The sequence below is a fragment of the Canis aureus genome, chromosome 32 (assembly GCF_053574225.1).
Source record: "Canis aureus isolate CA01 chromosome 32, VMU_Caureus_v.1.0, whole genome shotgun sequence".
NCBI lineage: Eukaryota > Metazoa > Chordata > Mammalia > Carnivora > Canidae > Canis > Canis aureus.
Genome location: NC_135642.1, coordinates 20,941,513 through 20,957,543, shown reverse-complemented (window position 1 = coordinate 20,957,543; position 16,031 = coordinate 20,941,513). Strand labels below are relative to the sequence as shown.

At 41.3% G+C, this 16,031-nt stretch overlaps 1 protein-coding gene across 1 annotated transcript in view; it reads right to left on the bottom strand.

Moving 5' to 3' along the window:
• Positions 1-2,465: 2,465 nt before the first annotated feature.
• The window catches only part of SLC27A2 (solute carrier family 27 member 2), a 40,659-nt gene continuing 27,093 nt past the window's right edge, over positions 2,466-16,031 (bottom strand). The window contains exons 5-10 of the mRNA XM_077881058.1: positions 14,131-14,325; positions 10,953-11,043; positions 10,400-10,598; positions 8,805-8,902; positions 3,909-4,039; positions 2,466-2,841 (exon numbers count right to left, since the gene is read on the bottom strand). Coding sequence (XP_077737184.1) covers positions 2,665-2,841; positions 3,909-4,039; positions 8,805-8,902; positions 10,400-10,598; positions 10,953-11,043; positions 14,131-14,325 — 891 coding nt within the window. The 3' untranslated portion in view covers positions 2,466-2,664. The remainder of the gene's footprint in view (positions 2,842-3,908; positions 4,040-8,804; positions 8,903-10,399; positions 10,599-10,952; positions 11,044-14,130; positions 14,326-16,031) is intronic.

Here is a 16,031-nt window from a genome sequence, read left to right as displayed (position 1 = left end):
TTTTTTAAATATCAATTTGTACCTTCAAAGGATGATTTGTGCAGATATTTTTATAGGCACAATTTGTGATTCTTCTAAAAGAGAAGAATTAGCCTTTAAAATGGATTATCTGTCACAGGTAATGGCCTAATTTTATGTACACACATGTATTGAGGCTACTGTGCTGGTGCCTCTGTCCATCACAGTGGACCTGTGGTATTGGGCCAGAATCACAGAGCTCTTGGGGACATGGGAGGCTGAGAAAGCCATCACGCTAGGAGGGAAAGTTTCTGATTTTCTCACTGGAAAGTCTAACATATGTCTCAAAAGTAGTCAGGCCCCAGTAGGCTCTGGTTATAGGCACACTAACATGCTGGCTAAGAGTATAAGTGTTGATCTCTCATCTGAGAACACGCCCTTTGACATAACCTCTGCTTACAACCAGATCCACTTTAACAAGATCACATAGTAACATAATTGCACAATATGATACTTTCTTTCTTTCTTTCTTTTTTTTCAATATGATACTTTCAAAAACAAAAGTCATGTTCTCTCCCATCATTTGGGTTCAAATTCTCCCTGGAAGATCAGTTAGATCTGATTAGAGATCTAACTGATCTAAAGGCAGAGATATTTAGGTTTTTTTTTTTTTTTAAAGATTTTATTTATTCATGAGAGAGAGAGAGAGAGGCAGAGACACAGGCAGAGGGAGAAGCAGGCTCCCTGTGGGGAGCCTGATATGGGACTCCATCCCAGGACCCTGGGGTCATGCCCTGAGCCAAAGGCTGAGCCTGACACTCAACCACTGAGCCACCCAGGTGCCTCACATATTTAGAATTTTGCAAAAATTCTTAAGTATTGACCCACAAGCAACAATGTTCCAAATTGTTGGCAAAATTTGCAAAGATGCAGGGGTATCCAGAGTTTTCCTGGGGCCATCCTCAAGTCTCATATGCATAGCAAGTGCTCAGGAAATATTCATCTTTGAGCTTAATGAGAGGGGGCAGGGATTCTGGTCACAAGTCTTCTTAGTCACTTAAAAAATGGAGAGAGTTTAATAAATATTTTTAGTACTGTGTTGGGGGTGGGGGTGGCAACCTCTCTTGTCATCTATCATTGAGGATCCCTGAATATGTTTTCCTGGGGCCTTATAAGGGTTAACTGGGGGACAATTGGGGCTCCTTGCCAATTGCTGGTCATCTGAGGAAACTCCCCCTCTTTTAGGAGCCTGGGCTGAACTTGAATTACACTTATTGGACATGGACCTAGCTACCATGATTGCTCCTATCATGTAAGAAAACTCTAGTAAGGAACATGTTGTCTTTGTTTTTTTTAAGATTTAAAAAATTTATTTATTCATGAGAAACAAAGAGAGAGGCAGGGACATAGGCTGGGGGAGAAGCAGGCTCCTCACAAGGAGGCCAATGTGGGACTCGATTTCCGGACCCCGGGATCACACCCTGAGCCAAAGGCAGATGCTCAACCACTGAGCCACCCAGGCGTTCTAGGAACATGTCTTGATTGCCACTCCCATGGGCCTGCTCCTAAAACTCTGTATACAACTGACACATGCAGTTTAAAGAGTTCTGGTCAGGAAGGGAGCCAGCTGAGTGGAAGGAGAAAGAGCCTGTCTGAGAGAGCTCCTTAAAGTTTCTAAACTCTTCTGAATCATGCCCAAGGGGCCTTGGTCTTCAAATAGGCTGTTTGGCAGCAGACTGGCTATGGAGGGAAACCAGCTAAGGTTTGAGGAGCATGCAGAACAGGGGGGACTAACTAGAGATCTAGGACTTCTCTGGTCCACGGATATATTTTGTTTGGCTAAGTGGAAGTCTTATGAAATTGGATACTTCGCGTTTAAAAAATTGGGAGATTCACACAAATATAGGGGTTTCTGTTTTCTAAATAATCAGATCTTAGAAGTATTTGAGCTGTATTCTCACATGACAATAATCAGCCAGCTGAAGATAAGCAGTGGCTGCCCTCAAGTTTGCTACATTCGTGACCTATTTCTCTCATCTGCATTACTAACGTGAATCCTGAAGACATCTGAGTGTACAATCCTTGATGTAGTTAAAAAATATCTACTAACACCTTCTATGTATAGAATTCTGATGCTGTTGGCTTAGGCTCCTTCAAAGACGCTAGGTGGCGTTCTTATCTGCTGGAGAAAGCAATGTGTGGACAGTGGCCAGGGTGCTATTAGGAGGGGAGAGTTGACCTCAACTGGAGCTGGATTTCCATTGGACTGTTCATTAGTGATCCAGCCCCTTCACCTTTCAATTTCTTGACATTTTTTTAAACCTAGAATGCCATTATCATTATGAATTAGGGCACGTGTGAAAAATTGCCAATGAGGCTCAGGATTTGCATTTAAAGTCAGGAAAGAGGCAATACTATCTCATCTGTTGGCATTCATCTATTTTATTATATACTTAAAAAATAATGCACCCTCTAACAAGCTTGGTCTGCAAATAAGAAACGGTAGGTACAAATCAAAAAATATTTATTTCTAAATATTTTCACATGTAAAGGTTCAGGTGTAATTTTAGAAAGCTTCCCTCATCAGAATGCATAAATAATTGCATCTCACAGTCTTCAATCAAATTAAAGTTGGATTACATCAAGTGGCTGTACTAGGTTCATTCGGTTTCTTTCTGGAAACGTGAGTTATCCTTTTAGGAATACTCACAGTTTCAGAGCTTTATTATTTATGGCATTGTAAATGTCCTCGGTCATAGGCACATACATTTCTGCTTTGTCATCCAAGAAATATAAGGCATCTTTGATGACTGCAGGATTAAAGCCTTCCTCCACAAGGGTCACTTTTCGGTGTTTAAAAGTTCCAGTGATCGCAATGGTGTCCTGAAAAACAGCAAACAACCCACATTGTCATAGTGTTTTGTAAACAAATTAGGGTCAGGGCAAGGGGCAGGGGTGGGGCAGAAGGCTGGCAACCCACTGGTATCTCTGCCCCAGGTGGAAGCTGTGAGCGGCAGTCCTGTATATTAATACCTCCTGGTTACAGAAGCTCCACAATGGGGGTGGGAGGTAGGGGATGGGCGGCACCTTTGTGGAGGTAGTTTTTTCATACCCATGGGGCTTTAAAATCACCTGTGGGGCATGAGGGGCTGTGGAGCATGAAATGAAGAACAGAGCAGTCAGTTGCTTATTGAGCTTCAGGCATTACTAGAATATCCTGATTTATGTGGGTGGGACTAGGGATCATCTACACACAGACAATTTCTTTCCCCTTCATTTGAGAGGGTGATGGATGATCTGAGGGTATTTCAGCTTTCCTGTCTCTCAACCATTCTCATCGTAAGGCAAATGTCAGTGTTTTATGAACATCAACAGAAATAATCTTGTAACTTCCACCATGGCAGATAAATCTAACATTTCTTTGCTCAACTCTTCGGCTACAGAATCATAGAGCTCATAGTCCAGAAGTGAGAGTGTTAAGCTAACCAATGGGTTAATGCTTGAGAAAGAAAAAAAAACAAAAAGACATCCCTCTGGTGGTGTAGTTAAGCCTTTGATAGTTCCAACCGGCTAATGATGCCCAATTAAATTTCACACAGTGGAAAGATGTAGGACGTCAGTGGATTTTTCCATTCTTTAAAACTGGAAACAACAAATAGGAAAGTCGGAGCATTTCTATTTTCAGTGTTGGTCATATCTCATCAAACACAGACTTTGTGAGCTATTTGCTAATTACTGCTGCTGAATGAACTGGTCTGTCGTTTTAGGGGGAAAGGGATTTGGCTTCTGCTAGTTGTATCGTCTGATGTTTCTGCTTCCTTGTTGAGCTTCCAGGTTAGGGGTAGTGAAAAGTTGGCTAATATGGTCACCATGGTAGAAGGGAGTTGTTCCCCAAGAGACAGCAGTCTCCAAGAGAGAAGAGAATTGAACTCGACAGCAAGAAGTCTCACCTGTATTCTTAGAAACCGGGGCCTTGCATAAGTGGGCAGGTAATCGGCAACATGGTGAAAGATCTTCTTTCCATCAAATTCACAGTTTTCCTTCATTTTGATCGAGGCCATGCCAATTCGACCCTCATGACCTAGAAATAAAGTGAGAAAACATTAGATGTGTTGTACTATTTATGATGCTTTTTTTAAAAAAATTTATTTATGATAGTCACACAGACAGAGAGAGAGAGAGAGACAGAGACAGAGACAGGCAGAGGGAGAAGCAGGCTCCCTGCATCGGGAGCCTGACGTGGGATTCGATCCCGGGTCTCCAGGATCACGCCCTGGGCCAAAGGCAGGCACCAAACCGCTGCACCACCTAGGGATCCCTATTTATGATGCTTTCTTAGCTCAAAGGAGAGGGGACTGAGAACGTTTTAACATGGGTTTCTTTTGGGTAGTTGGAATTTTTATTTCAGATATATGTTGAAGTTATTCTAAAGTAAATATAACAACAAGAGCAAGAGCTATATACTGATTAAATTTTTTGTTTTAAAGATTTCTTTACTCCCTTTAGAGAGAGAGTGAGTGGGGAGGGGCTGAGGGGGAGGGAGAGAGAAACTTTAGCAGATGCCTCGCTGAGCTGGGAGCCCAACTCGGCCTTGATCTCAAGACCCTGAGATTGTGACCTGAGCTGTAACCAAGACGTGGATGCTCAATGGACTGTGCCACACAGGGACCCCAATGAAATCTTTATTATATGTCAGACCCTATACTAAATGTGTTTTATGGACTATCCCTCTTAACTCTCACAACAGCATTATGAAGAGATAGAAATGTTATCTCTGTATTTTACAGATGAAAAACCTGAGGCTTAAAGACATTAAGGTATTTGTTCAAGTTCACACAGCAAATAATAGGCAGAGTCAAAAACTGGATTGAGTCCCAGCCCTGGGCTTGTAGCTGTCATCCTTCTTTTTTTTTTTTTTTTAAAGATTTTATTTATTTGACATAGGGCTCAAGAGAGCACAAGCAGGAGGAGCAGCAGAGGGAGAGGGAGAAGCAGGCTCCCTGCTGAGCAAGGCACCCGATGTGGGACTTGATCCCAGAACCCTGGGATCATGATCTGAGTGGAGGCAGAGGCTTAACTGACTGAGCCACCCAGGTGCCCTATTTAATCAAGATTTTTGATAGGTTAGCCTCTCTGCATTTCAGAGAAGCTGTGGGTGGGAGGGTGACAGAAGGTGCAAGGGTGAACTGCTGTGGACCTTCCCATTGATAAGCTTTATTTCCAAAGAGGCTGTGTCTTCACTGAGAGAGAAGATTGGGCAGCTTTTTCCTTCCCATCAGGAAGCAATGTAAGTGGGGAGGAGTTTAGAACAATTACTACACTGTTTTCTTGTAAGAATGGTGGTAATTAGGTATTAAGACATCTACCTGAGCCAGCACACCCAGCGGGAGGCTAGGTCTGCTTTCCTGAACTACTTAGCTGTAATCAGAGAGCGGAAGGAGCGGTCCTATGTCACTTGGGCCCCTAATTTCGTAACCTCTCCCATGGTGTTGGTGTGTTTACCCGTGGCTCTAAAGAAGAAAGGAAACCAGAGGAAACATTAAAAGAAAGGAAATGCACCTCTATACAATTTGCCTCTTATCTGAAGGAGAGAGGCAGGGCCCTGGGCCCTCTTTCTCTAGGGGTCCTTGGTAGCTCTCTCGAAAGCACCCATCTCAGGAACTTCAAATGTCTCTAATAAGCTTCTTTTAAAATCAAGGCAGAGGCTGATGCAACGGAAATCTTCGGCACTGACTGGCTCATTGCCTCTTGCTCTGACAGAGGCAATGCCCAACTGAGAGACCAATAGGCCAGTTGGGTCTCAGGTCTCTGCCCCGGGTCCCAAGGCTTGGTTTAGGACTAGTTCAGCTCCAGAGGGAAGAAGGTTCCAGTTTACAGTTGTTCTGGCCAGAGTCTCTCTAGAGCTGCACTGTCCAGGGTGGTAGCCACTGGTTACATTTGGCTATTAAAATTAATTATACTAAAATCTAATAAAAAATTCAATTCCTCAGTTGCACTAGCCACATTTGAAGTGCTTAGCAGCCATGTGGTGGTTACTGGCTACCATACTGGACAGTGCAGACATAGAACATTTTCATCCTTGCATAAAGTTCTGTTGAGAACAAAATGTTCTAGAGAGTAGTTGGGAAGCTCTGTTGTGACACCTAATAGAAGTTAACTGGACCCAAACTTTGGAGTACCTTCCTGGTTCAAAGTTGAAATGTGTGAAGGTCTTGCTGAGCTGTCTGCTACTGAGAACCACTTTGGTAGACTGGCTTATTCTAGATAGACCTGCCACATTTCACTGGAATGGGGCTGGCTGAGTGCCTGGCAGGGCAGCCAGCAGCAGGTGTGGCATTGAGAATCACAGAATCTGAAAGTTCATCTCTAATATTTCAATGCTAAAAGAATTCTCACAGGATCTCACATGGACATTCAGCTCCTTTACACACCCCAGCTGTTGGGCATTCCCCTCCTCAGGAGGGAGCCTTCTCTGTTGTTAGTCTCTGGTTGTAGGGGATGTCTCAGGCTAAATTTTGTTCTCTGATGTTGCACACCTGCTCCTTGTTCTACCTGACTTCTTACAATCTTTTGAAAACCGTTAGCTTCCTCTTCTTTTTGTTCTAGATCGGTGACTCCCAAATCTTACTGGCTGTTAGAATCGCTTGGGGATTAAAAGAAGACAGGAAGAGTCTGAGTCCCAAACCCCAGAGGTTCTGATCCATTAGATCTGGGCTTTAAAAAGTTTCTCGTTGATTCACTATATTGTACACTTGAGACTCATACTATGCTGTGCGTTCACTAATTGGAATTTAAATAGAAACTTAAAAGTTTCTCAGACGATTCTGATGGTTGGCCAGATGAGGCTTCAGTGCTTCTCAGACTTTAGTTTTATTTATTTATTTATTTATTTATTTTTTATTTATTATTTTTTGACTTTAGTATTTTTTTAAAAACTGTGGTAACACATAAAATTGATCATCTTAATCGTTTTAAAGTGTACAATTCAGTGGCATTTCGTACATTCAAAACATCCTACAACTATCACCCATATCTAGTTCTAGAACATTTTTATTAGCCCCAAATCAGATTTCATTGTTTTTAAGAATCACTGGAGGGTTTATTAAAACACAGCTCCCCAGGCCTCACCCCAGAGATTCTGATTCAGTAAGTAGGTTCAAGTTCGGCCTGAGAAATCACATTGTTAACAAGCTCTTGAGTGATGCTGCTACTGGTCCAAGGACCCCACCCTGAAGAGCACTGGGTTTGATCCTTCCATTCCATTCCTCCAGATTCTCTCACTTTCTCATACCCACCCTTTTGTGTTGTTACCAAAATTCAGCATTTAGAAGTGCACGCAGGATTTCAGGTGGGGCCTTGTGAAAGGCCAGCATGCTATGATGGCTGACAACCACGACATGTGCCCTTGTGTTAATTCAGCCCAAATTCCAACACAAGAAGCATTCTGTACCCCTCACACTCTGTGACCTGAGATGTGGCTTTTCTTTTCCTTTCCTTTCCTTTCCTTTCCTTTCCTTTCCTTTCCTTTCCTTTCCTTTCCTTTCCTTTCCTTTCCTCTTTCTCTTTCTTTCTTTCTTTCTTTCTTTCTTTCTTTCTTTCTTTCTTTCTTTCTTTCTTTTTCTTTCTTTCTTTCTTTCTTCTTTCTTTCTTTTTCTTTTCTTTCTTTCTTTCTTTCTTTCTTTCTTTCTTTCTTTTTCTTTCTTTCTTCTTTCTTTCTTTTCTTTCTTTCTGATTTTATTTATTCATGAGAGACACACAGAGAGAGAGGCAGAGACACAGGCAGAGGGAGAAGCAGCCCCCCTGTGGGGAGCCCGATGTGGGACTCAATCCCAGGACCCTGGGATCATGACCTGAGCCAAAGGCAGACACTCAACCACTGAGCCACCAAGGTGTCCTGTGGCTGAACTTTCTATTGTGCTATCATCATAGGGTAGGAGAGGAACAGGCAAAGAAAGTCTCAAATATTCTTTAAGAAATAAAAGCACAAGGTCATGTGAAACCATCACAACTCAGGAAAGAGAGACTTTGAGATTTCTGTTTTGAAAATAGGTGAGAATTCCAAATACTGAGTACTAATAATATCCAGTAGTACCTATATTTAGACAGTGATTTGGATGTTTTAATCCTCTGTCATGTATAATTAAAATAATTTCTTCTCATGACAACACTCAGGTATATATCTGGTAAATATGTGTTTAGTATTTATGTAATTGAACAAGTTTTCTTGACAATCTCAAGTGCAGGGCTGGTATTACCCCTAATTTTAGTGATTTGCCTGAAGTCAAACAGCCAGCAGGACTCAAAGTCAGACCTTAGCACTCCCCACTCTGCTGGCAAGTGGATCTGCAGATGAAGGCTTGGTGACACCATGTGATGATTCTGAAGCTCACTGGGGTAGGCTGGGGTCAAGCACAGGTTTTAAAAGAAATTTGGGCAAGTCAGCTCCTTTTCAGTTTTTTTCTCCTAGCAACTATACTTGTTTTTATTTGTGACTCCCAATTCAGAGGCCAAGTACCATTTCCCAGCTGTCAAGCCTGACATATTTTTTCCCGAGGTATACTAAATGCATCGTGGGACCCTGCATCTTGGAGAGATCTGGGTTGTCTGAGAGCCCAAGAACAGCTGGGGAACTGAACCACAGAAGAAGGCCAGGTTTAGATGTACTGACTTGGCTGATTTATAATGGAATGTAAACCAGACATCAATCCTTTACTTCCAGGTGGCTGAAAGAGTTGTTTGACAATCTAGCTGGCAGGCAAGAGCGATGACAAGCTTTGCCCTGGGTTTAAAATTATGTTCAGTTACTATATGGGTTTAGGCATAGACATAAGATATTTTATGCATACCTGGCACAGACACTCCGTAAACATTTACTTCTTGGACAAAATCTACCAGTCCGACTATATCAGCGACTTCAGTGGTGGCCACATTTTCCCCTTTCCAGCTGGAAGAAAAGGCAAAGTTAGTGCAAGTTCCTGCTGGTCCCCAGCCCAGGCTGTGATGACAGAGCAGGTGGTGTTTCCCCCAGACCTCTGTAGGGTATCTGCACTCATTTTCCCATCTCTTGCCCCAAGTCCACTCAACATAGTCGTGGGAGAGGGATCCTGTTTGAGACACAAAAAACAAAGGCCTAGGACTAAATAATAAAATGTGAAATTCCAATCTCATGACATGAAACATGATACAAAGAATGATGTTGTTCTCACGTTGAAATACAGGTTTGGCTGAAGAAAGGCCCAGGAGATGAAAAATAAATCTCTATGAGTTTTTGTTGTGTTTAGATCGCTCACTTTCCTTACTAACTTTGGTTGCTATTTATTTCAATTTAATAGAATTTCATCCTTGTATTTCAGGGTCTCATGGCAATGGGAAAGCCTTTCCTAGGAGATATACTTTATTTGCAGGGAGATTATAATGTTAGTGCCCAAGCAATTGCTACCTGTCCACCTAATAAAGAGTTAAAATTTGTCTTATGTTTAAAAATTCTTTAGATTTCCCAGATTTATCTTTTTAGTAACATGAAGGTAGCATAAAATCACGGTATGGATCCTGAGTCATGGAACCCTGAGGACTACTGGAAACCCTGATTTCATGGGTGAAGGGATTGGGGTTAAGAAGGGTTACCTGCCTTAATAGCACAGCTGGTCAGGAGTAGAGGCAAGCCTAGGAGCTTGGTTTTCCACATTCATATTCTTGCTCTTCCTACTATAGCCAGACAGCTTCTATCCTTTCCTCATTCATTCATGCAAAGAGTAATCATGCATGTCAAGCACTGTGCTAGGTGGTGGTGCTGGTGCTAGGGAACCAGCTGGCATAGGGCCTGGCCTCAGGGAGATTACACAGGAAGGAATCTGATTCAACCAAAGAGTCATGAGGCTGGAGGACCATGCTGTTGTTGGGATTTACTTTTATAGTCTTAGGATAATGACTTTCAAAATTCATGGTGCTGACTTAGATTTCTGTAGGAGACCACCTGGTTAGGGATGGAGAGTGGGAGGGAGGAAAACATGTGGGCTCAGAACCCCTACCCATCACCTCCTGTTCAACTAGATCAGTTCAACTTTAGTTTGCATTTGACTTTATCTGAAGAAAGGCCCCATGATTGGAAACAGTGTGAAAATCCCTGGCTGTTCTATGACTGTCTGGTAATAACTGAGGATAAATGAGAGAAATTGGATGGACTGTTAGGCTACCAAAAATTGGGCACAGGTTTTCTGCCTTTTTCTCATCTGGTGTTGCTCAACTAAGGTATCTGTGCATTGCAGAGTGACATTTCCTGTGTTTTGTTCCTTATTTTCTGGGAATACAGAAGGCTGAACTGGTGTGCCAAGAGATAGAAGGAAATGGAGCATCATAGCCAAAGTAGAATGCAATTCCAATTTAGGAGTAAGCCAAATTGTGCATGTGTTTGTTTTTGGTTCAATAATTCGAAGAAACCAACCGGAAAGTATCTCCAACTCTGTCATGGAAGTAGATGAAATTTTCATGGTCAATCTTTAAGAGATCTCCACTATTGAGATAGAGGTCTCCTTTCTTAAAGACATCTCTCAGTTTTTTCTTCTCAGTCTGACTAGCTGCTCCAGCATAGCCACTAAAGGGTGTAAGTTGTGTGATTTTGCAAACAAGGAGTCCAACTTCACCTGACAGAAGAAAGTACATTGTTATTTTATGTGCTAGCAGTAGACAGATTTTATTATTAGCATACTCTTAAAACTGTTGCCATGTACTAAAAAATGGACATCTTCCCACATGGCCCTTAAACCTGCTCCAAATACCATTTTTTAACCTTACAGGGGCTGGTACTAAGTCTATCTTCAACAATGAAAAAATTAAAGACTTTCTTTGTAATTAAAATACCCTCAGAAAAATGTAGTGCAATGTTGTTCAAGTTGTATTTTCAGTTACTTTTATTATGAATCATTTACAAAGCTGACACAATATTGATCTCATTTTCTATGTATAGTGGCAACATTCAGAACAAAACTCTCCCATACCTTTGGAAACTTTGATGCAATATCCATTTCCATCTCGCACAGGTTCATCTTTCTCCACATCATATTTAATTAGATCATAAGATATGACTTTCTAGCAAAATTAAAACATATCATTTTATTTATTTATTTTTAACTATTTTATTTATGAAAGAGAGAGGGAGAGATAGAGAGTGCATGCACACACGAGCAGGGGTAGGGAAAAGCAGGCTCTCCGCTGAGCAGCGAGCCTAAGCGGGGCTCGATCCCAGGACTCTGGGATCATGACCTGAGCAGAAGGTAGATGCTTGACTGACTGAGCCACTCAGGGGCTCATTTTAAATCATTAAATCATTTAAATCATTTTATATCATTTTAAATATAAATTCCTTCACATATTTTCCTTTTTATTGTGATATAGCATATATACGGAGTACAAAAGTACACATATCTTAAATGCCCAACTTGATAAAATTATACATGGACACATCCATGTCACTACCATCCAGACCAAGAAATAAAACATTTCCAATACCCCAAAAAGTCTCTAAAAATACACTAAAAAGTAAAATCACTCTCATATAAGTGATTGGGTAGGCGTATCATAAGCGGGTTTTAAAAACCTGTATGCCTCTGTTTCACGTTTCCATAAGTTTTCCAATATATTTAAAGTTCAGTGGTATAATTATTTCATGCCCATGGCTATAAAATGATTAAAACTCCACCATATTTCACATATACATTTCAATGGTATAAGAATTTAAATTTATGTAGTTCATTTAAAAAAATAAATTTATGTAGTTCAGTAAGAGTAGTGAGTGTATTTTCTCTATTAATATTCTCTACTATTATTTTCTCTACTAAGTATGGCAGTATTTAGAAGTAATTCTTAGCCAGGAAGACTGTGTCCATTTCAAACTTATATTTAAGTCTATATGATAAATTAACCAATCATACATTTTAATTGTAGCAGACAGCCATTACAAAGCAAGCAGCATTCACAGTCAGCCAATGTTAGATCTTGTTTATTTGCAAGGTAAAAAAATTTGGAGGTAATAACTAACGCTTCTTTCCACATCAGCTGCAGGGGCATCTTCTTCCCCTGCCTTTTTTTTTTTTTTTAGTTAAAAAATATTTTCTTGTTTAAAGCAGAAAAACTGACAATAAGACATGGCAATGAATGGATGAGAAGCAAAGAACTAGTAACATATAGCACCAACTTCTAAGGTTGTCAGATTTAGTGTAAAACAGAAGTTTCCTTGTGACTTGTCTTTTTGAGGGTCAATAGTAATAACATAGATTATCTTGTACTGTGTCTCAATCAACTCAGCTTTCTACCCTTTCTTGTCCTGAACTGCATTAGACCTGGGTCCCCACAGTTTGAGCTGGTGCAAGTTGAACTGAAACTATCTAAAGACTGACCTTATCAGCCATGGTTCCAGTGGGGAGTAAGCAATAGATTCTCGGCCTGTAGCAAGCGCTGCCCAGTACAATTTTTTTGTGATAACGGAAACGTTCTACATCTATACTGCCCAACATGGTAGTCACTAAACACACGCAGCTACTGAGCATTTGAAATATGGCTAGCATGAAAGAAGAACCGAATTAAGAATTTCATTTACATAATGTAAATATATATGGCCACATGTAGCTAGTGGCTAGTACACTGGATGGTACAGGTGTGGAGGACAGTGGCAGGACCTGTGTAGCTGATGTTTAGCTGTCACTGTCAGAGTGTTTCCTTGGGCTTCAGAATGCCTTGAGATAAGGCCAGAATGTAACAAATGGGATGATAATAATCACTATAGCTAATAATTATTCATGGATATTATAGGACAGGCATTGGGCTATATCCTTTAAGGATTTTTTTCCTGTTATTTAATTTCTTTCTTTCTTTCTTTCTTTCTTTCTTTCTTTCTTTCTTTCTTTCTTTCTTTCTCTTTCTTTCTTTCTGATTTTATTTATTTACTCATGGCAGACACAGAGAGAGAGGCAGAGACATAGGCAGAGGGAGAAACAGGCTCCCTGTGGAGAGCACAATGCGGGACTCGATCCCAGGACCCTGGGATCATGACCTGAGCCAAAGGCAAATGCTCAACCATTGAGTCATCCAGGTGCCCCTAACTGGGTTCTTTCAATAATCCTTCTCCCTTATTGTACAGTTTGTGTCAGGCACTGGGCTCTACATTTTCTCTTTTTCTCTCTGTTTTACAAACAATGAAATGGAGGCCTAAGGAACAATAAGTGACTTGCTCAAGGTCACTCAATTAGTATACAAGGTGCCAAAATTTGATGTCTCAAGGCAGAATTCTTCTGCACACAGATAACTATATTTTGTACTCAGCCCATCAGTGTCCTGGGGACACAAGTTGCCTGGGACCTTTGGTGTATCTGTTCATGGTCAGGCAGGAAGGGCTGCCAGTGGCATAATGACAGCAATGATTGCTCAAGCCAGGGGAGGCTCAGCCTTTACCGAATGTTCCTGGAATTTTGAAAATCACCCAGGAGACTGACTGCTCAAACACACAAAAAAGGCAAAGAGATTATACGGAGACTCCAGGCAATAAATGCCTGAAAGGGAAAAGAGACTGCTACATGAGCTGGCTTAAAATTGGGAAATATCTTTCTAGTGGAGTTCTCAGGCAAACACAAACATTTGTGAGGTCTTAAAACATAGCACAACATAGTCTTCTAGTTCTCTTGAAGGTTTAAACTGTGGTTCCTAATAATGGGGCCACAGCGTTTGAAAAGCACTGATGCCTGTGCCCTGCCTCAGAACAACTGGATCCAAAGCTCAAGGGGATGGCACCCTGCTCTCCTCTACATAAAAAGTTCCCCAGGTGATTGTGACACACAGAACGATGAAAGAGAAATACCACATTTCACAGTGTGTGGTGAACTTACGGAACTAGTAGCCTTCTGGTGTTCTGTTGTATGTAGAAATGGCATCAGGAGACCTCACATAGGTTGCAGACAGCAAAGGCATAATAGGTTGTTATTAAGAGAAATTAAGATTTTAAGTTAAAGGGCCCTGTCATTTTGTGCTCATGTCATAGAGAATGAGCAGACCTCTCTCATGGTTACACGGATTGGCCATGGCTCTGATGCAGCATGAAATTCTAATAACATCATCATGACACAGCTTTTAAGAAGTCTCCATATTCTGAAAACTGGCTACATATGCTTCGTCTTTCGGACTTACCTTCTGTAGGTAGTTTATTCTCCCAACGGCCCCAATTTTTCTTGTATAATTCATAAAGGCAATATTGCCTTCTGTGGCAGCGTATAATTCATAAATACAAATGTCTCCAAATCTCCTGATGAATTCCCTCCACACATCCTCTCGCAAGCCATTTCCTATCGCCAATCTCACTTTATGGACACGATCATTGGGTTTCTGTGGTCGGAGGAGAGACCAAATTAAAACCACTCTGGAGACTGTACTTATATACTAGTAATTGCCTTTACATTTCCATATACTTATGTTGCTTATGAGTTCACCTTTTCTGTTACTCACGCACATAATGCCTCCTCCCCACCAGCTGACCTAGCTTGGGCTAGCAGTTAGGACTCTGATTTAATAACCAAAAGGCTTGGCTTTTCCTGTTTTGAATTTTAAAAGGCAGGGTGAGATAATTTTATAGAACTAAGTGATGCCAGCATTTAATCTATATTCAGTCTGAAGCTAGAATAATGTACTGATTGCTTTCTTGATGGGACTGGCGAATCTCAATGAATTGCCAGAAAGGAGGGACCATATGGGAAAGATCTCTATCAAAGATTGACACTCTGAAGCAGCAATATTCACTTGACAAAGAAGCAGAAAACAAGGAACAACAACACAGGGAGAAAGAGGATGATTTTCTACAGAGTCATTACTGTTAGGGCCTCAGGGGATTGGAGGAGAAGACTCTTGATCAAGCCCTCATTTAGCAGATAAGACCCTGAGGTCACAGAACCAGGTAATGCTGAACCATGGCAATGAAACTGTCCCAGTGGGATTGGGAAAGGGAAGAGAGAGAGGAAGCTGGCTCCCAGCTGCCTCAGGTGGCCTGGGAGGAATATGCTTTGCTATAAATAAAAATCGCCAAGGAAAAATTGTTTTGAGTGTAAGAACTGGAAGGAGAGCTTGTGTCACCAACAGAGGTGGAATTAGGACCAGGCTGCTCTCCATTTAACCACAATCACTTATGAGGCCCCCGCAAATATGTCCAAATCTATGGTAATTTAAATGATATTTTATATTAATAAGGCAATTTATGTCCTCTAGGAGATTACAGTCTAGTGGGAGAGAAAGGTAAATAAGTATAATTATATTTTATTTTTTAAAGATTTCATTTATTTGATAGAGAGAGCACAAGCAGGGGGAGTGGCAGGGAGAGGGAGAAACAGGCTCCCTGCTGAGCAGAGAGCTCCATGTGGGGCTTGATCCCAGGACCCTGGGATCATGACCTAAGCCGAAGGCAGACCCTTAATGAACCGAGCCACCCAGGTACCCCAAGTATAATTTTAACTTGAAACTCTTGTAATTCTATGATCTTTAGCAGGAAACAGAATGGAACAGGTAGAGGTGCTTGGTAACTAGGACTCTCATATCAAGTGTGAATTTCTTTGATTGAACAGCAATTTGCTTATAAGGACAAATGTTCTGAAGAGCATTTTTTACATTATTTCCTATTCTGTGAAATCACTATGAAGTTATTTTAGAGTAAGAGTTCCTCTTTGAAAAGAGCTGCTGTAATAGGGAGACTGGTGGTTCTTTGGTAAGGGGAGAGCCTTTGATATGACAGTTCAAAACTAAACCAAAACAAAGCTTGAACTGAGTTCCCTGCCAGAGGAGGCAACGGGTCAGGGGAGCAGTGCATATGCATTTCATTTTTGAGTAGCTCCTTGGTTGAAACTAAGGTGGTGAAGCTTCTTCAGGAGTCCTAACCAATGAGATGGACAGATACTGGTCACTCGTAAAAACTGGGCCCCTTGTGTGGCCTTTCTGAGAAGGAAATGTGTAGAGCCCAGGAGTCTCATGCAAGTATTCTTAATCAGGGTGTTCAGGAGAGGTCCCTGAGAAGCCTTTAAAACTTCATGAACCTAGACGTTCTGACT